Source organism: Apodemus sylvaticus, chromosome 19 (assembly GCF_947179515.1).
Source record: "Apodemus sylvaticus chromosome 19, mApoSyl1.1, whole genome shotgun sequence".
Lineage (NCBI taxonomy): Eukaryota > Metazoa > Chordata > Mammalia > Rodentia > Muridae > Apodemus > Apodemus sylvaticus.
In genome coordinates, this window is record NC_067490.1 from 42,480,642 (window position 1) to 42,502,193 (window position 21,552).

At 39.8% G+C, this 21,552-nt stretch overlaps 1 protein-coding gene across 4 annotated transcripts in view; it reads left to right on the top strand.

The window, feature by feature from the left end:
* Positions 1-5,638: 5,638 nt before the first annotated feature.
* Rev3l (REV3 like, DNA directed polymerase zeta catalytic subunit) overlaps positions 5,639-21,552 on the top strand; it is a 153,965-nt gene continuing 138,051 nt past the window's right edge. For 3 of the 4 annotated variants that reach the window (XM_052164545.1, XM_052164547.1, XM_052164546.1), the window contains exon 1: positions 5,639-6,313. In XM_052164545.1, coding sequence (XP_052020505.1) covers positions 6,175-6,313 — 139 coding nt within the window. In that variant the 5' untranslated portion in view covers positions 5,639-6,174. Of the gene's footprint in view, positions 6,314-16,350; positions 16,479-21,552 lie in introns of all 4 variants that reach the window. The other variant, XM_052164548.1, reaches the window with a different exon arrangement.

A 21,552-nucleotide genomic window follows, 5' to 3' on the forward strand; every position in this document is an offset into this window, starting at 1 on the left:
CTCCTCCTGCACCATGCCTGCCCAGAAGCTGTCATGCTCCGGTCTTGGTGATAATGGACTGAACCTCTGAATCTGTAAGCCAGCCCAATTAAATGTCCTTATTAAGAGTTGCCTTGGTCATAGTGTCTGTTCACAGCAGTAAAACCCTAACTAAGATAATTACTAAGTTAAGTCCAGTGACACAACAGAACATACCTAAAGGCAAAGACTATATATGTCTTTTCCTACTTGCCACCTGTTTTAGTCAGGGTTTCGATTTTTGCATAAAACATCATGACCAAGAAGCAAGTTGGGGAGGAAAGTGTTTATTCAGATTACACTTCCTCATTGCTGTTCATCACCAAAGGAAGCCAGGACTATAACATACACAAGGCAGGAAGCAGCAGCTGATGCAGAGGCCATGGAGGGATGTTACTTACTGGCTTGCTTCCCCTGGCGTGCTCAGCTTGCTTTTTTAAAGAACCCAAGACTACCAGCCCAGGGATGGCACCACCCACAATGGACCCTCCCACCCTTGGTCACTAATTGAGAAAATGCCTTACAGCTAGATTTCATGGAGGCATTTCCTCAAGGGAGGCTCCTTTCTCTGTGATAACTCCAGCCTGTGTCAAGTTGACACAAAACCAGCCAGTACACCACTTATTTGTATACCGTCTGCATGATGCCTCCTGAGGACAAGACAAAATCAGAGACCAATTGACAAGCATTGTGTATCTATGACTGAGTTAGTCAAGGTGCTGAAGATTCTAAGATGCTATGATCTTCATTTGAATTAAAATTTGCTGTATGTGTACAGAGAAGGTGGTAACATCAAGAAATACAAGTGAGTAAAGCACCCTATTGGTCTCTTCTTACTCATGTTTGTTTCCTGAGACTTACCTAAAAATAACATATAAAGAACAATCCAGACTTCGTTTCTTTTAGTCCTTCCTTACTCATCAGTAAGCAGAAGGTAGAGAATATTGTTAGAATATATGCATAACAGGAAGGGAAATAAAAACAGTTGAGTTCATTTTGTGCTGAGTTTACACTGTTGTGACATCACAAATACATATGGATGTAGAAGCCATGAAATTCCAATCAGGTAATTTTGGTGATTCCACATATTACTGAAAGACTGTTATATTTGCATTTTAAATTGCTTTGTGCAATATAAAAATGAATGGTGCAATTCATCATAGGAATTTACATTTTCATTTTTTTTCTTAAAGTGATATTAAAAAACAAACTAAACCAAGGATGGATGGCATTGCATGCCTATAACTCTAGCACTCAAAAAGCTGAAACAGAAGGATCATATATGTTCCAGACCAGTCTGGGCTACAAATCAGCAAATTTAGAAAACGTCATTGCTAGTGGAGGGAGAAAGGAGAAGGAGGAAGAGGAGGCAGTGGCAACATGATAGTTTAGTATAGAAAAGTGACATTTTGTCTCTGTACTTGAATCACAGGCCTACATTTTTATATTGCTCTGAGGTCTACAAATTAATGCAATTAGACATGACTGGGCTACTTATTTTTTTTTTAAAGTAGCAATGGATTAATGGATACAATTTAGATCACACAAATCTTTCAAAGCCAGAGTCAGGATTAGAAAGTATATAGATAGAAACAACTTCCAGGAAAAACAATGCCTAGAAATCCGTACACCTCACATTAGTGTAATTCTTGTGGAAACCCTATCTACTAGTCATCATTTGTGACAACAGAAATAAAGGCTAGCACTCCTCATAGAAGAATCAGAAAGTCACATCATGGGTGTTTGCAAGAAAAGCTCATCTTTCCAAATACAGGCGAATAGTTATGCTGCTCACTTTCAGAAATATATCTTGAATTGGTGCATTTGATTGCTGGAAGTTAAACATGCTGAAGCCAGCTTCTGATTTCAATGAATTCATATTTAAGTAAAGTCATTCTGGTGGCTTGGGAGTAACTTTAAAAACTTGAATATTAGAGTCCAGCTCTTTGGCTGAAATTAAATGTTTATCATCACACCACTAATCTCATCTTAGTGCACTAGCTGCAAGGGAGTCTGAAAGCCAGTTTTTATTATTATATTTATATTATTATAAAAGCCAGCTTCTAAAGTACAGAAGAGCAAGCTAGAAGGTTGTGATGATTCATCTTCATCGTTAACTTGGTTAGATTTTAGAATCACCATGGAAATACAAGGTGTATCTTCAAGGGCATTTCTAGAATGGTTTAATTGATGATGGAAGACCCACACTGACTGTGAACAGCAATAGTCTATAAGCTTGAGTCCCTGCATAAATTAAAAGGTGAAACTGAACTGAGCATATTTCTTAGGTTCCTGACTGGACAAAAATGAACAGCTACCCCACACTCTTATGACCATGTCTTCCCCACATTTATGGAGTTTATTCCTTAGAACTTTAAACCAAAATGAATTCTTTCCTCCTTATGATTCTTTCTGTCAAATGTTCTGGCTAGAGTGAAGAAAGTCATTAATATAGAATGCGCTGGCTGTTGTTGACTAAGTCACCATATAACCAGCCCCAAAATAGATGGTCTTTGCCTACAATTCCAGGTAATCAATTATTAAATGCAAATGTTTTCAACTGATGTTTAAAAGTATTGGTATAGAAGGGTTGAAAGGCTTTGAATAAATGGGTGAGATGATAAATGTCAGTCAATGAGCTTGAATAAGTGACAAATGTTAATTGCTATCATTAAAATTTATTTATTATAATTCTTGGTATATAAATTCTATAAGGAGACCATCTCACCTTATCTCCCATTGCTTAGCAAATGATAGCCACTTAAATAATGGTATTTAAGTTCACATCTGGCATTTTACATTTTGTACACAAACAAATTAATTCCAAGTGAGTTTGGCTGTTTTAAAATGAGTAATCATCTGGATGTGAACTTTCACCCACATTATTAAATTTAGAGTCTTATTATATGCCTGGAAAGTTAAAACAAGAATTACTATTGCATTCCATAGATGAGAAAATAAACTGATAGTTATCAAACAAATTCACATACAAAGTAAATTAAAATTTAAAACTAAATTACTAGCCAAAAATGCTAAAACTTTTTCCCTAGGAGGAATATATTTATAAAATACTATTAAATTATGGTTAGGAGACTGTCATCAGGGTCTTTTTCTTTTCTTTTCTTTTTTTTTTTTTTTGATCCTCGACTTTAAATTACATGTGATGGACACAGTATTCCTAATATCATGATGCCTATTGATCATTATTTCCTCGGAGTTTTAGAAGGATATGAAAAGTGGTCCTAAGTGCCTTTTGAAACAGTAAATGTTTCAAGAGGCAATGGTTAAAAATCTTGTTCTAGGAGTTAGAGAGATGGCCTAGCAATTAAGATCACTGTCTGCTCTTCCAGAGGGCCCAGGTTCAATTCCCAGTGCCCATATGGCAACTCACAATGGTCTGTAAGCCCCAGGGGAATCCACCACCCTCACATAGACATACAGCAAAAACACAAATGTACATAAAATAAAAAAAGATGAATTAAAAAGTATATTAAAAAAAAACCCAGAATCTTGTTCTAGAAAGAGCCAATCCTTTATACCTTTAATTTCCATCAGTTAGAAACAATATAATTTAAAAATTATGTATGGACTTCATCAAAATATAATCGTTTCAATTTTATACTGCTTGAGAGATACAGGGCTGGCTGGTGGGGTTGCTAAGAATACAGGTTTCCATGCTCCACGCCCCCAACATGTGATTTAGTATGTGACAAAATATTAAAATTAACAAAAAATATCCTAAGAGCTATAGGACATCATGGAAATCACTGATGTTGTCCATCTGATATTGATTGTATAAAATGTTTATTTATACCAAAAACCACATGGTAAGTGCATACATAACACTGCAGATGAACCCAAGGCTTGTGTGTGGAAGTCATATTTTAAAAATCACTTCTATAGTCTTCTAATACTTAAAATCGATTTTTAAAAATTTCTTTGTACTATAGCTGTTAGTAGGTTACATCCTAGTCTTGCCACTTACTATGATGCCCTTGAGGCAAATTTACTGTATTGATCAGCCTCAAATCACCTTAAGCATAAATTCATATTAACACTTATGTTATAGAACGCTGCTTTCTTCGATGCGTCCCATTAAGCCCTTTTGATTTTATGTGAAAACCCACGACTGCGAACAAGGAGCTCTTATCCCACTCCAAATACAAGGCAATACAACAAGCAGTAAAATGCACCTGTCTAATTTTGTAAGTGGGACAGAATGAGTTCTACTTTGAATGGATAATGACTGTCAAGTGTCCGAATTCCAGGGCAAATTTCAAAACTGTAGTTTCTGCTTCCTATTACTTTAATCTTTTTTGGGGGGGGTGGAGTGAGAGGGGGGCGACGATCCATAAAGATTAGTTTTTAAGAGAGGCCCTCGTTTTACATGTGGGAAAAACGAGGCCTAAAGAACCCAAATTCTTTCTCCGAGGTCACGCCCAATATTAGTGACCAAGCCAGACAAAACCCATAGGTTCTAATTTAACATCCACACCAGCAGCATCTGTTTCCACGCACCCCTCAATCCCTAACCGCACCACTCCATCTCCTCTCAGGCTCCAAATAAAGTTGGTTTTTACGTTATTTTATTTTTGGTCCTACCCCACCCCCTTTTTCTTCTGTGTCAACCCGTAGTAAAATCCTGCACTCCGAGTGAATGAAATACACGCCCGACTTTCAGGAGCCTTTCCCTTTTGCCAACATTTCCTCTGAAAGGCTCTCGGGGCTGCTGCGGATGGAGTGGAGGGAGGGAGGTGAGTGGGGCAAGCAAGTCTTTGGGTGTTCTCGCTCGTGCCGCGTGTGTGGGGTGTGCATCCTGTGCGGCCGCAGGGGAACCCACGGTGGTCGTCCTAGCGCGAGAGGGGCAGGCAGAGGGGGCGGGAGAAAAACACGACGGTGGGAAATCCCGGTGCTGTGTGTATCTGCCCAGCCTGGGCAAAGCCGGGCAGGGCCGCGCGTGAATAAATCTCATTAAGTGGCCGGGCGCAGACTCTGCAGCACCGCAGAGGAGGAGGAGGAGGAGGCGGCGGAGGAGGGCGGGGCGCGAGGCTCGCCCCGAGTGGGGGGGAGGGGAGGGCGGGGCGGGGAGCGAGCGCCGGGGCGGCCCTTTTATAGGCCGAGGCCCGCGCGCCCCCGCCCCTCGCGCCCGCCTGGGCTCCAGATCTGCCGCCGCGTTACCTGAGAAGGGCCGGCCCGTCCAGCGCCCCGCCCGGCCGGCCGGCCGCCCTCCTTCCCACCCTCCCGCGAGGCCGGAGCCGCACGAGATCTACGCCGCGCCTCTCTTCTCCGGCGGGCGGCTTCCCTTACCTTGCGAAAACAAAACCAACCAACCAAACAAACAAAAAACAAAAAAAAATAGCCTCTCCGCGGCAGCCCCCGCCTCTTCCGTAAGATGTGAGATGGCGGTCGGCGGGGCGAACTCGAGGAGCCGCCGAAACCCTGCGCCCCTCTGAGCCCATCCATGCTATCGGCGCTCTCCGGGGCTCCACCGCGGTGACCCTGCCCACCGGCCGAATCATCGATTCCAAGGCGCGCGCCGCGCGGCCCGGCTTCCCGCCAGCCTCTTCCCCGGCGCGCGCTCACAGCGTGGGGGAGAACGCCTCGACGCCCCCCACCCCAACCCGTCCCTTCTTCAATCCCGGGCGCGCGCGCGCGCGCCCGCTCTCCCTCCCGTTAGCCTCCTTCCCCCTCCCGTCGCCGCTCGCGCGCGCGCGCACGCGCGCACACACCCCCTCCTCCCCTCCCCCAGTGGTTGCGTCCGTGACATCATCATCATGGCAACAAGAGCTGCAGCCTGGGACCGAGGAGCCCGTGTGATCCCCGGCGGCGGCGGCCGTGGCGGCAGCAGCAGCAGCAACAGCTACAGCAGCAGCAGCAGCAGCGGCACCACCCGACCCGACGAACGCGCGAGGGCTTCTCTCCCGCGGCCTCTCGCCGGGAGCGCCTGAGGAGGCGGCGGCAGCACACAGCCTCCGCAGCCCCCGCGCGCCGCCGCCGCCGCCGCTCGCCTCGGCGTCCGTGCGAGGGGCGGGGGGCGGGGGGGAAAGCCGAACCGAGGAGGAAGGGGAGGAGGCGCCTCTGCCTGCGGAGCCCGCCGCCGCCGCTGCTGCCAGGTCGCAGTGGAGTGGCGTGGAGGCGGTGGCGGCGGCGGCGAACATGTTTTCTGTGAGGATAGTGACTGCCGACTACTACATGGCCAGCCCGCTGCCGGGGCTGGATATCTGCCAATCCCCCGTCACCCAGCTCCCTGTCAAGAAGGTGCCGGTCGTACGAGTCTTCGGGGCGACCCCGGCAGGTAAGCGGGAGCGGGCGGGAGCGCGAGCGCCGGGTCGTCGGGGCTGCCCTCCCTCCGCGCACTCGCGCGCACGCCGCCGGCCCTCTCCGGGGTCGCCGCGGAGTCTTCCCTCCTCTCGGCTTCGCTCGCCTTCTCTCCCGCGCGTGATGACAGGAGGCGCAAAAAAAAAATGTGGGTTCGCGCGAGCGCTGCGCTGCGCCCCCCTCCTCGGCGGAGAGGCGGCGGGCGGCGGGCTCTACTCTGCGAGCGGCGGGCGGGCGGGCTGGAGTCCCCTCTCCCGGTGGGTCGGGCGGCTGCGCCTCGTCCCCAAGGACGAGTTCGCGGGTCCTTAGAGGTCGGTCGCCGGTGGGGACCCCGGCCAACTCGCTGCGTGTCCCCAGTGCCCCGTTCTAGAAATGGCTTTGAGGGCAGAGGGGAAGTGTCAGGCGTGTTGTCCGTCGCTCCCCGTTGCCTCTTTCATCCTCGCTCTCCTCTGCCCCTGCCGGAGATGCTGTAGCTGTAGAAAGTGGCGCCCGGGGCCAGATCATCTTTCTCATTGAAGTGACCATGTGGCTCTTGTGTGAGTGCAGGTCGTGACTGCTTAGAGTTTAACGCCTCGGCAGGGACAGAGCGGCATCCTCAGGTGCAATGCTTTCAGGAAATGTGCACCCATGGAAATAGGAACTACGTGTTTGTGTCGCCCAACATAAAATATTACACCTAATGGGGGTGTAATTCGTTAGGAAACACCGCCAAGCTCTGCAGCATAGACGTTTTAAAATGCCTCTAGGCTGGGTTGCAGGGTTGCATTTTAAAAATAGATTTAAAAAAAAAAGCCATGTTGAAGAAATGGTGTGTGTGTGGCGGGGGGCGGGGGAATGACAAGCTATGCTCTGGAACGCTCTTTGGGATTTATAATGTAAATAGATAAATAGGTGAGAGGCCAGATAGACAAGGTTTTTGTGTTTTTATTTTTCAGTTTTGCTTCTTTTTACATGCTTTAAACTGTTAACAAGAGACGATAAAGCCGCATTCTGGAGGACGACGTTCTTACCAAGGTCTAGCCCTATGGGGTTTTAGATAGCATTTCCCACTTGATGCTCTTCGCCTTCGTCGCCATTCAGCCTTATTACTAGTCAGCTTCTGTGGATTACCAAGATGATCCCACTTTGCAGAATACAGGCACTCGTTCTAAGCTATTACCTTTTAATGTGAATTCTCTTTGTTAACAATGTCAATGCCATAAATAAGGCTTGGTAAAAGACTCCCTTTTCAAATAGAGTTTGATGCTGCGAATCTTAGAAGATAGAGAATCCGAATGCTGGTAACAGTTGGTAGAAAGTATAGCATTTGGGACGAGGAAGACTGGAAATTAAGAGGCATTGTAATGTTCTGGAGGATAGGTTCTCTACCTTTTTAAATACTGTGGTGCTGTCTTTGTTTGGATTTGGAAGCTCAGGGTAGTAGACTGCCTGTTCTCCCTTCAGCTGCAGAGGATGATAGTGAAGTCGATTTTCAAGTTGTAGAGCATCATGCTAATAGGATATTGTTGTGGTGGTCTAGTTTGTATGGTGGTTGGGTTACAAGTTTTCCTGCTACACTCACTAAATAATGTGTCCTTGAGTGATTTTTTTTTCAAACTATTATGTAGGACAGCTTTGTTTGTTGGATTACATGAATTTCACTTGCTATCAGCACGGTTCTGTGAAAGAGTATCTTTTACAAATAGACTGGTGTATACACTTGTGTTTCTGAATGTTGGAATGTGAACTATTTCATAAGAAATATTTATCTCTTCTTGAATATCTTACAGTAGGTCACCAGCCTCCAATTTAAAAAAAATGTTTTTTTTTTTTGTGGTGTACTTGGAAATGTATAATATAAATGAAGAAAAAAATAAATACTTTTGATACAGGCAGAAGCATCAAGTTGCTAAGGATTATCAGGTCTAAAGTATAGTTCAAAGGTTAAAACAGAAGTTTCTGTTTCAAGCATGACACATAGATGAATGTGAGTGTCAGTTTAGGACTCAGTAATTGGTTCATTAACATGTGGTAATGGTTTACCTGCTTGGGAGATACCTTGGAGCTGAGGTTAGAGAGAAAACAATAAAATAATTCCTTACATTGTATAAAACAAATCTTGCTTCCTCAATGTGAGAAAAAAATTGAAGTCCTTGGCATTCACTTAAAAGTCTCCAGTTTATATAAATCAAGCATTTTTAATGTCAGAGACTCCCCCCCAGTAGAATTAATATTAATCCAGATTCAATGAAAATTACGCTGCAGAATTTTCTGCTTTAAATTCTCTTCCCAAAGAAAACTAGTCCAGGCCATATAGATTTAAAACTTGGAAACAATTGACATAATAGAGAGGCCAGAATATTTTATTAAAAATCAGTGCTTGCTGGGTGTGATGCTGAATGCCTATAATCCCTGGAAGCAAAGGCAGGTGGGTCTCTGAGTTCAAGGCCAGTCTTACTAGTTAAATTTACAAGGCCTACTTAGTTCTGGAGAGCCAGGAATATGCAGAGAAACCCTGTCTTGAAAAACCAAATCAGCTAACAAAACAAAAATCTGAATGCTAGAATTTTTATTGAAAATAAATTTACTATTACAAAATTCAGACATATTACTAACAAACTATGTTAATGAACATTTGTAACACCTTTAAGTCTTCACCTTGTAGGTGTTAACTTTGGAAGACCTTAATTCTTTGATTTGGAGAAAAGATTTTTTTTCTTAGACAGAATTTACTATTCAAAGGAGATCTTAAAAATACCATCAGAAGAAATTTTCTTTCAAAATCGCTATTCGAATTTTAAATTCTGAGTCGATTAGATTACTGCTGTTAAAGGAAAAGTAATTTTCTGCCTTAGGAAACAGTCCAGTTAACTTTTGTTGTCCTGCCTTAAGGACATATTTGGGGTAATGTAAATAAATGTCTTGGATCTAACCACCTGTGTTTTGAGTTTGTGAAATTTGAAAATATTTTTTTAAATAGCATATTGAGACTTGAATGTAAATTTTTAACTGATTGGTTTGATCATTCACTAACTGAACATAGTGATTCCTTACAAATAATTTTATTTTTTTCATGTTGAGTGAAGGAGTCACTTTTTTTTGTTTTGTTTTTTTGTTTTGTTTTGTTTTTTTTGGGAGTCACTTTTTAGAAACCCTTAATTCTTTAAACTCACTAAAGCTTTTTACATCCGTTTGGGCGCGCTTGCATGCGTGCCCGTGCATGTGTGTGTGTGTGTGTGTGTGTACATATATGTATTCAAGCACCATGGTGTGTGTGTAGATGTGTACTTAAGCACCATGTTCTCTCTCTCTCTCTCTCTCTCTCTCTCTCTCTCCCTCTCTCTGTCTGTCTTTCTCTGTCTTTCTCTGTGTATACGTATATGTATTCAAGCACCATGGTGTGTGTGTGAGTACATATGTGTATTCAAGCACCATGGTGTGTGTGTAGATGTGTACTCAAGCACCATGCTTGCCCCCCCCCCCCCCTCTCTCTGTGTGTGTGTGTACATGAGTACTCAACCACCATGGTGATGTTTGGAGGTCAGAGGACTCCTACCTTGTGGGCTCCTGGGACCTAGGTCATCAGGCCAGGAAACAAGTGCCTTTACCAGCTGAGCCTTCTCATTGGCACTCAACTCTTTTTTGTTAGCCTAGCCTTTAACAGCTGAACCATCTCTCCAGACCTCTAAACTCATGAGGTCTGGAGACTTAAAAAAGTCTTGAATGTTACTTTGATGCATGATTATTTGATGTGTCCCAAGTGTTATCATTGTTGAAAAAAATTATAGTAACATTCTAGTAATTTGTGGGAAAAAAGCAATATGAATAAAGTATGGGATAATATCTTTTTCCTTTATATCTGTATGGGTGTGACTACTCAGGAAACTCACTGCTGAGGTCCTGACTCAGGCGAGGAACTAGATGCTGCCCAGAATCCACATCTCAACTTTTGCTTAGTTGCTGGATGTACTCCCTCCATGCTGAGCTTAGTTGAGACTCTGCAGTTTTCCCCTCACCAGGTTAAGCATGATTACCCTTTGAAAGAGATTCCCTGCTGAGATGCAGAGTAGGAGTTAAGTAAGGTGTTCACTGTCTTTGAACAAAGTAGGCCAAACAAACTACAGAGGGAGCCGCTTGCATTCAAGTAAGGAACTTTTACTACTGCTTTCTTGTACATTTTCCTCCTATTTGGTGAATAGTTGTATAGATTGTTGTAGATAGTAACATGAAATCAGGTGAGTTCTCTTTTATAATTCTGGAATTCTACATGAGTTATAGGTACTTATTTGATTGATTTATTCTTACATTTTATAAACCTAGCTGTAATTAGCTATTATAATTGGTAGATTATTAATTATATATTTGAAACGAGTATGATTTTGTAAACTATAGCACTTAACTCATATTATAAAATAATGAGAATCTTGTTCATTCTTTTAGCTAAACATTAAAAAAAATATATTTCCCCCCCCCCCCCCCCCCCCCCCCGAGACAGAGACAGGGTTTCTTTGTGTTGTCCTGGCTGTCCTGGGACTCACTCTGTAGACCAGGCTGGCCTTGAACTCAGAAATCCGCCTGCCTCTGCCCCCAAGTGCTGGGATTAAAGGCGTGCGCCACTACCGCACAGCAAAATGCGGTTTTGTTTTTTGTTTTTTTTTTTTCAAGACTGGGTTTCTCTGTGTAGTCCTGGCTGTCCTGGAACTCACTCTGTAGACCAGACTAGCCTCGAACTCAGAAATCCACCTGCCTCTGCCTCCCAAGTGCTGGGATTAAAGGCGTGCGCCACCATTGCCCGGCCAAAAATATTTTAAGATCATGTAAGACATATTCAGTTATAATTGTTAGAGATTTTTGAAGCACACAGATCTAGTCATGCTAATCACAAACAAAATTGGCCACTTTAATTTATACTTGAAGTCCTGAATAGAAACCTTTATTAGTTTTATGTAATATATTTGACTAAAGTCAAATCAGCACATTGGGAACAGACATTAGGGTCCCTCTCATGTCTAGAGTAGGACTGAGAAGCTACTATATGTGTATCACCCTAGTCTGTGTGCCTTTGTCAAAGCAGGATTACCCTCTAGAAACTCAGAAAACAAGAAGCACAAACATAAATATAAATTGCACATAAAATTATTAGGCTTAGGCAGAAATGTAGGAGGATATAATGAGGACTCCAAAAGGAGGGGGTGATGGCCTCCTTGACATGGAAATCCAGGGAAGGCTTAGTGAAGGAAATAGTTAGAAAGTGATTTACAAATGATGAAAACTTCTCTGTGCAGGGCAGTTTAGCAATGTATTCCAGTACACCAAGGAACTGGTGCATTGAAATGTTCCTTTTTGACCCATTAATTCTAGTTTCAGAGATTTTAATTGATGAACATAAATCTTTTTGGCAAATCTGATTATCTTTTGAATCCACTTGCTTTTCATTATCCATCATCATCCTAAAACAAGTTCCTAGCATTTTTGATAGCATTTACTACAATAGCCTCCTAATCTTGGTTTAATCCCAATCAACTCTGCCCATGCTAATCTGATTTCTACACTGTAATCAGATTTTTTTCCAAAATGTAAACTTGATTACATCACCCTATATGCTTTAGTAGCTTTCAGTTGTATTTAGAATACAGACAAAATTTCTTATCTTAATGTGGTGTCAACCGCCTGTCCTCAAGGTCTTGCATAGTGCGGCCCTTCCTTTCTGTTCAGTCATGGCTTGCACCATGGTCTTCTTGCCTTGTTCTCTGTATCCCAGGCATATTGGCATTATGTTATGTTAGCCCCTTCTTGCTGTGCTCCCTCCCACAGTGAGGGCGTGGTACCTGCTGTTCCCTATGAGTAGAATATTGCCTTTTCTTCTTCTAAAACTCCAGTTTATCTTCCCTCAGGAAAGTCTTCCCTGCCCAGAAGTTTAAAGCTCCTTTGTAACATTGCTGTAGTTACTATTCTGTATATGTTGGAGATTAATGTTTAGTTTTTCCTCATTGTAACCTCCAGAAATGCTAGTAATGGTTTTTGTTGTTGTTCACAATTATAGGCCTATACTTACCAGCGTGCTTGAAACATGAGCATTCCTTGCAAAAACTAATCAATGGATGATAGTCATCACAGAAAACAACCCCGTATATCTAATAATTGCAAGTGGAGCATATTCCAGCAAAACATTATTCATTCCCAAATCATAAATAACTGTTGTGAAAGTATCAGCTTACAAAGTAGTCATTTAAATGCAGAAAAATTTATTGAAATATAAAGGTTGGTTCTCAGTATTAAAGTGTTTTGTATTTTTCAGATTTTTCTGCAGATAATTGACTTAATAGTTTGTAAAAGACTGCTCACACATTTTTAAAGAAAAATCCAGTCTCCTAGATGTTTTTCAGAAATATAGTAAGAAAAAGGTATAAGACTCATTAGGGTCTCCAAAGTAAATATCTACTAAAGTGCATAATTAATTGCATTATAGTGTTTTGATCATATTAATTGAGAAAATGTCAACAGCATTTTTTTTTTAATAAAGCAAACTAGCAATTTTTAGTTGCCGTATCTATTTGTTTGTGAAGTTGTTTTAATTTTGAGGTGTGGTAGTGGGTGTATGAAGGTGTGCTTTCTTGTAATGAGTGTCAAACTCACTGGTGAGTACTCTGTAGCTGAGTTCTAAGCCCCACAACTTAAAATGGTTTTGAAGCTGTCATGATGTTGACACACAGTAACAAATGTAACAGAGTAAAACTCAGAAATGAGCTCATGTATGTTAGCACATTAAAACTAAGATACTATTTTTGATTTATAGATGAGAAGTGATTATTAAACAATGATCTTTTTAGATAGATTGCTACTATTCTGGACAAAAAATAATATGGTTTCCAGAGTTGTCAAAAGCATGTGAAATAAGAAACAGGATAATGGGGCTAGAGAGGTAGATCAGCGGGTAAGAGCACTGACTACTATTCCAGAGGTCCTGAGTTCAAATCCCAGCAACCTCATGGTGGCTCACAACCATCTGTGATGGGATCTGATGCCCTATCCTGGTGTGTCTGAAGACAGCTGCAGTGTACTTATATACATGAAATAAATAAATAAATTGTTTTAAAAAAAGAAACAGGATAACATTTTTGATGTAGTTTAGGAATGATGAGTGGCTTTCAGAATATGAAAAAACAGCACTGAAGCTAGATTCTTAATTTTATAACACAAAACGCCATTTGTAGAAAAAAACACAAGGTAAAAGGTAAATAAAACTTGTAAACTCATTTGTACTTTTGAAAAGGGCCTACTTTCTTCCCAATAAATAGCTCCTACCAATAGAGAAGTGAACAAAGAAAATCCACGTGAAAAGTGTTGTATGTGTGTAATAGATGCCTTGTAGAGCTATAATTACGGCTGCAGCATATTCCATCGTCTGTCATATTCACAAAGCTCCGTAGGCTAAGAATGGTGAAGGAGGAGAGTGGCAGTCTCAGGCCTCTGGGAAGATCAGAGTCCTCGTGCCCATGTAAAGCAGTTTGAAATGTTCAGAATTTAAAGTGTGCTTTTATTGTAAGTCAGCAATTCTACTGAAGGGTTTTGTGCTTCACAGTTTGTATATGTGTCAAATGAAATATAAGAGTACCTGTGGCAGCATCGTGATAAAATAATGCCTGTATAGCAGTAGTGCCATGTCGTAAGAGGGCAAGGGCCAAGTGAAAGACTGGAGTATGTTCTAGATAGAGATAGCGGAATGCAATGCATTTGTACTGTTGTCTTCAGAAACAACAAAATTTGGTGACAGTGATGGCCACCAGCGATTAAACTGGTTCAGTTGTAGTTACAGGAATCAGTAAAGCAGAAGAGAAGGAACAGGTCCTAATAATTGCTGTGAACACTTGCAAAATGATTGTTACAGTACTGCTTAACATTTTATTGTTAGTGATCTTTTAATCAGAGCCTTTAATTGGTGGGTGTGGCTCCTTGGAGGGTAGCCACAGTGAATTGGAGAATCCAAAAAGGAGGCTTTAGGGTGCTAGTAACTACCAGGATGAGTAAAATTTTTATTAGATATCTGAAGTGCGTTAAGGTGCTTTACTAATTGGAATGACTTTAGTCATCAGTGGGGAAAGACCTTCTCTAGGTCCAAATCTCAGTCTTGCCCGCCATATGCATTGGTGGGCAATCTTAGATGGCTGGAGGTGACTGTCTAATAGAAGATGTATGTCCCTTTGAAAAAATCATTCTCGATGTGAAGTTTGGATTTAAAATTCACACATACTATGAATTTTTGCATTTTATATATATCAAAGAGTATCTATTGTAATACTCTAAATCTTAACTTCTCTTTAAGTATATTTTCCACTAACCACCATGCAGATGTTCTATCTGCTCTTCTGTTGTCCAAAGTGTTAAATACCAGTAACATAGTGAGGGTGGAGAAACACCATTCTAGACATCATTATATATATGTGTGTGTATATGTATATATGAAACTGTATGGGAATATATGCATATATTATATATAATACATGTAAATATTCACACATGAGTTTTAGAGAGGCAGCTTCAGGCTGTGTCCAGTAGTTGGTTAGTATAGGGCGAGATATGAAAACTGAATTTTGACAGATTTCACTACTTCACATTGGCCCTTTCTCAAATTTGAAGGGATATAATGGGACAATATTGATGACAATTGATAAATGAAATACAGAACATTGGAAGAATTCCTAACTTCTTGTACATAGTTTAAAACTGTGTCTAGAAGGAGAGATAATATAATTGTGGAATAGATTTGAGTAAGTTTTCTGTGTGTGTGTGATAATTGTTCTTTAAGAATAAGTAAAACATAACAAAGAATTTAGGACAGCTGTAAACGAAAGTCAATATTAGAATTAGACAATCAAAAATGTATTAGACTTCTCAGATTCCTTTGCTGGTATGCATCTTCCTCTGACTTTTCATTGGACTAGAATCCATTCAGTTAATATAAAGGAAAAAAAAGAAAAAGAAAAGAAAAAAAAAAGATTGCAGTTTAAGTAGTTTGCATTTAAATAGTGTAGGTTGCCATTAGCTTTAGTTGTTTCAAAGGAATACTTATAAATTTAAGGAGTGTGTTATGTGTTATGCTGTGGAGTGTGTGTTACTATGGTGCCTAGCTGCTATTTTAACACTAGAGTGATATTAAATAAGAAGAAATAATGTGAATTAAGATACTGTGAACTTTGGATATAGTTATGAATAATTATGTTAACTTGCGATTGCTATGCAAATATAAAGAATACAGAAATGGGTATTACAGACAATCATAAAGACACTCACTATCCAAACATGATGTAGATGTGTTAGGAGACCAGAACAAATTAGAAGTAAAATTAAGACTCCCAGTTACAATCCTTTAAACTTTTGATGAATTTTAAAAATTATTCTTTTGAAGATTTCCAGATGATCCCATGTTTCTTCTGGTTCTTACATTTTTTTTTTAAAGTATTTCAAATTATTTAACTGAAAACTCTGGTTGCTTAATTAGGATTGGAAAACTGGACTGTTTTCTGCAGCAGAAATTGCGTATGTCTAGCAAAGTGACTTCGGAAGCACATGATGGGCATCACCAGTGGGAATTACTTACATGCATTTTCTGGCCAATTCTATTTTAGTTTTAGGTGAGAGTTTGGAAAATACTAAGAATTTGAAATCAGTTTCCTTGGGGGTAATTATTGAATTTCCTTTGGGTTCAGAGAACATTATATTAACAAACAAATGTTACTTCAGAAATGCCTTGTCTAATATTTGACAATTTGTAAAAGTTTTCTATTTTTTTCTTATACTCCTTACAATTGCCAAGAAAGTATAACAAGAATTAAAAGAAGTATTTTAGTTTGAATATACATATATTTACACTAAAAAAGTAACTTATATATTAAATTAGGTTTGTTTAAGATGTGAAATAGATGGCTTTGTAAGTAAGAATACATGTTGCTATGTGAAAGAATGTAAAATTAAAACATGTTGGCATACTCCTAGTTTCTCAGAACAAGAAAATGACTAATCTAAATTTCATTTCAGAATAAAAACCAAGACAAGCCACATAAAAGCAACCTAAAAATTAAACTGTCATCATATTATTTGTTTTAAAACTATGGAATAATATATCTGAGGAAGATTACTCTCAAAATTGTTTTTCTCAATTTCAAGTAAGTAATTTATTTTGGTTAATATATTGGGGGTGAGGGGGGTGGGCGATCCTTGGCATTGAAGTTGGTACTCATCCTTAAAGTAACAACTCAGATATCAAGTTCTCTAAGCCTTCGGCTCTTTCTACCACTCCCAAAGTTTATCTCTGGTTTTCCTAAGCCTGCCCCTTTCCCACACAGCTATTAAATGACTTATTGCCTTGAATATTGTTTGTAGAAATAGCCACGTAGTGCTACCCTCAGGTAACCCCCTCACCCCCCCCCCCCCCAATAATTCCTCTACCCTACTGCCTTCTGTGCTGAGATAGAGACCCTGGGCAAGTTGCTTGACTTTTATGTGCCTTAATCTCCTTTTCTGCAAAACAAATTTTAATGATTTCTACCTCACAGGATTATTATTGAAAAAAAAAAAACAACAGCAAATTTCTGCCATAAATAATAGCATAATGTTACCCTTTTTAATACTTGTCTCTAGAATCTTCTTGTTACCTCATGTACTAAGTGCGCTTTAAAATGTTCAAATTGAAGTGAACTGGAAAATGTACTCGTAGCATTTATGTATGTCTCATGTTAGTGTAAAATAGGTGGATCCCTTGCACACTGTGGGTAGGGGTCTTTGTAGCTGGTCAGTGACTCATATCTATAGATGAGATAATTACCTATTTAAAACACCTCTTAAAAGTTGGCCAATTTTTATAATCATCCATCCAGGTATAACTTAAAACAAACAAACAAACAAACAAACCCAAAAACTTTTTTCATGTAGGGCAGGGAGGTGTCCATGTCTGATCTCTCCTTGAAAGGGGGCAATGGTAAACCATTGGTCAGGGAGCAACTACAGTTTCCCAATGCTGCTGTATTTCTTTGAAGGAGCCTTATTTTCCAAAGCCATTAGTAATGCTTAAAAAAATTACGTAAATTATGGTAGAACATATTAAAAGCATATGCTAATGTCATAATAAAGGTAACTTGTCAGGGGGATTTATTGCTTGGCTTGTTTTTGCCTTTTATAAATTTATAGTACACATACAAAAAAAAAAATGAAGCCTCTGGTTTTAAAACCTATTGAAGGTTGTGGAATATAGGCCAAGTGATTCATTATTTGCTAGTGTTTTAGCTGTCTTCAGTGTATATTTGTAAATATATTTCTAAGTCCTCCCCCCCAAATCAGAAAGATCATATTTTGGTTGATTACCTTAAGGTTTTTAATATAGAAAACATGTTAGTTAATTGTCTTAATATTATTTTTAGTAATATTTTGGGCTATTGATCTTTGCTGTATACCATTTTCCAAGTAATTTAGTCTTTGCATCTGTAAAAACAAGTACTGCTTTCCCACTTCCCACTGGAGGAAATGAGATGCGAGGAGGCTAATTGACTTATATGTAGCATGTTTGCCTTAGAGCAAGTGAGGTCACATGAGAGAATGGGCACTAGACAAAGCAAGCAGAAAAGCAAGGTGTGAGGGCTTTTAGAATGCAGAGATAGTTACTATTGGTAGCTGACAGTGGCTGCGAGCATGTTCTTACTCACAGAACAGTACACTTGTTATTCCTATTGATCCACTTTTTTCTAAACAATACTATCTTCAACGTTCTGTGATCATTTAGACTGAAGTATTTTATGTAAATGCTTCTATAAGGAAATTGGACTTTACAGTTCATCAAATAGATAATACTTTTATAAGTTTAGTATCATGAAACAAGTAGTATGTAAATCTATAAAACCTTCATATCTGTAGGTTTTATATCCAGATTCATCCAGTCTGAGAAAGTACGTGGGGGAAGAACACTTGTACCCTTATAGTATGTGTTCAGATTTGTTTCTCATTGTTATTTCTTAAACAATTGAATGTAGTGGCTGTTTACTTAGAATTTATATTGTATTTGCTGTAAGTAATCCAGAGGCTTCTTTACAATGCAGGGGATGATGTAGATAGGTTATTTACAAGTGCCAGTCCATTTTACATAAGCACTGAGTATCTGAGGTAGAAGAGTGGGGATTCTGGATCCAGTCCTCCACAGATAGTGGGAACTGTGGAACTTAAAAACCAGGAAAGGTAAAGCAGGGATTTTATTTGGTCAGCAGTCTTATTTTTATACCTGCTTTTACTAACATTTGCTGTACAATGCCTCCTTCCCCTCCAAACTTGTCAAGAAATAGCTGCATTAATCTATGATTCAGGGCGTCTGTTAGTTAAAACATTTCTGTTACTGCTTCTCTGTGGGCTTGCTTATATATCTGCCATCAGTGGATAGGCCAAGTAGTTAGTCAAGAATATTTATTTGCTGCGGAATTTGGTATTGGCTGTTGGCTAGGGTGCCGTAGAACCATATGTTTGTAGGAGGCTAGCTGTGACTCTTCCTTCTCCTGAAGTTAAGAAGTTAACACCAGAGTTTATGGGAGCAACCAGTAAAGGCAAGTCCCATATTGTTGTTTTGTTTGATGGTCCAAAACAAATCACAGGGTTTGTCTTTAGGGTTTCCAAGGATGTCTGGCTAATTAGGGGACATTATTATAATCTGTTATATGGTCGCTGGCTGACTCATTTTTCCAAAGTATGCTAACAGTATGACATTACCATCTTTTTAAAATAAATAGTACTTTTAAAATTTTTTAAAAAATGACATTAGGGGTTGAACCCTGTGTGTGATAGGGAAATGTTTTATCACTGAGCTCTACTCTCAGATGGAAGTGTTTATGTAAGTCATGTATTTGACAGTTCATGTCATTCTTTGTGCTACTCACTTTTGTTCTTTCTTCTGTGTCCCATTCACAAATACTTAGATCGTGTACATCATGTACATTATATCTGTACAGAAAGTATTAGACAGGCAGTAAGTGGAGTTAGGAAGACTACTCTGATCATCCAAGTTTCTTACCTGTCTTCTTTCAGAGACCCGAGAAAGCAGATGCTTACTAATTCTAAAGAATGACCCTAGACCATTATATATCTTATGTGCCACATTTTTAAGAAATGTTTTACTAGTTATTCTTAAATTATAAAAAATATAGAGGTTATTTAATCTGTACTGCTACCAGAAGTGAGACCATATATATTGAAGATTATGTTCTCAAGTGTTTTATCATCAATCTGATGGGTAAAAATATGGATCTCAGTACAATATAAATTTACATTCTTCTTCTCCTCTTCCTCCTCCTCCTCGTTGTTGTTGTTGTTATTATTATTATTATTATTTGTGTTTGACTTAGTTAGGGTTTTACTGCTGTGAACAGACAGCATGACCAAGGCAACTCTTATAAGGACAGCATTTAATCTAGGCTGGTTTACAGGTTCAGCGGTTCAGTCCTTTATTATCAAGGCGGGAACATGGCAGCATCTAGGCAGGCATGGTGCAGGAGGAGCTAAGAGTTCTACATCTTCACCTGAAGGCTGCTAGAAGACTGACTTCCAGGCTGCTAGGATGAGGGTCTTAAGCCCACACCCTCAGAAACACATACCTACTCCAGCAGGGCCACACCTCCTAATAGTGCCTCTCCCTGGGCTGAGCTTATACACACCATCCCAGTGTTTATGCCCATGCATGTCTCGCAGCATGCATGATGCAGGTTGGAGGACACACAACTTTGTGGAGTCAGGTCTTCTCTTTCATTTTTACGTGGTTCCCAGGATCCAGCTTCAGCACCAGGCTTGCATAGCAAGTACCTTTACCTGCCGGTCTGTCTCCGGATTCCTGTATTTGTTTATTATAGTGAGATTGTTTTTCCGTATGCTTGAGAACCATACCAGCGTGTTTCATGTAGCACAGGCTGTCCTGGAATTTACTCTTTAGTGACTCTGAACCTGATTGTCCTGCCCCTGCCTCCTAAGTGCTGGGATTACAGCCATTCACCACTAGACCTAGTTCAGGGGCTCAGACCTGGAGCTTGTTAAGCTTTCTGCCGTCTGAGCTTAGTTCCTAGTCCATATGGTTTCCTTGTTGTTCTTTTAAATATACTACTTCTCTTCTGCTCATTTTCTTCTTGGAAGTATTGGTTCTGAAATAGTCTTTACAAGGTTGGGAAAACTGGCTTGTATCTATTAGTTGTTCTTAAAGTAAATGCTCCTTATTTAAGTAGTAATTTTTTAAATTTTATAAATTTGCACGCGTGTGTTAAATGAACCTTCTCAAACACATTTTGATGAAGTTATTCCTGAATACTTGGGACAGGAATGGAAAAAAAAGATCCATCATGGGTGTTTCTTATTTGGAGAGTTCATCTTTAAAAGTATGTGATTTAGAATTTTCAAAAATAACCTGTCTTCATTTTTTTCCTCTTCTAGATTTTATTTTGAGACTGTTCTTTTGACATTACAGTCAAGAAGTAGGGCCATCTTCTAAAGGACTATTCTTAGATGATCAGATCATATAGTATAGATAGAAGATACTTCATGTCAGTGAGGATAATTGTTCAGAATATTATTTTGAGTCTTGCCTATTTCACATTGTATATACAGTTGTGATTTTAACACAAAAATAAACAGAATCAGTACAAGACATTCCTTCAGTCTCTTGGCCCTTCCCCTAACCAACCATTAGACAACAGTAGAGTGATTCGATTGTTAGTCTTCCACCGAACACATAATAAAAAAGAGAAAAATGTGGCCATTTTGGAAAAAATAATAATGGTCCCACTATCAAATAATACTGTAGAGATTATGTAAGATTTCAGGGAGCCTTGGAATGCAGAAGTATCTGTCTCCTGTGTAGCATCTGCAGTGAAGCATTTGATTCTCCTGGACTCACTATAAGATGGAATTCAAAGCTGTAAAAGTAGACAGATTAGCATGTTTTGTGTAAATTAATATAGTTTTAAACATACTTAAGGTTGCCAGATCTTTTCTCCATAGTTAATTTTCCTCAGCAGTATAAAAAAAAAAAAAATCAAAACCAAATAGTAATTCTTAAATGACATGGTAGATCATGGTTGAAAGCCAGTATTTTGTATCTTTTACATGGTTTTTAACTTTTCAAATTACTGAAATTTCTCTTAGAATTTATTATGTCACCAATTTATATACATTTCATTATAAGTAATTTCTCACTTATTTGATACAGATGATTGGCCATTC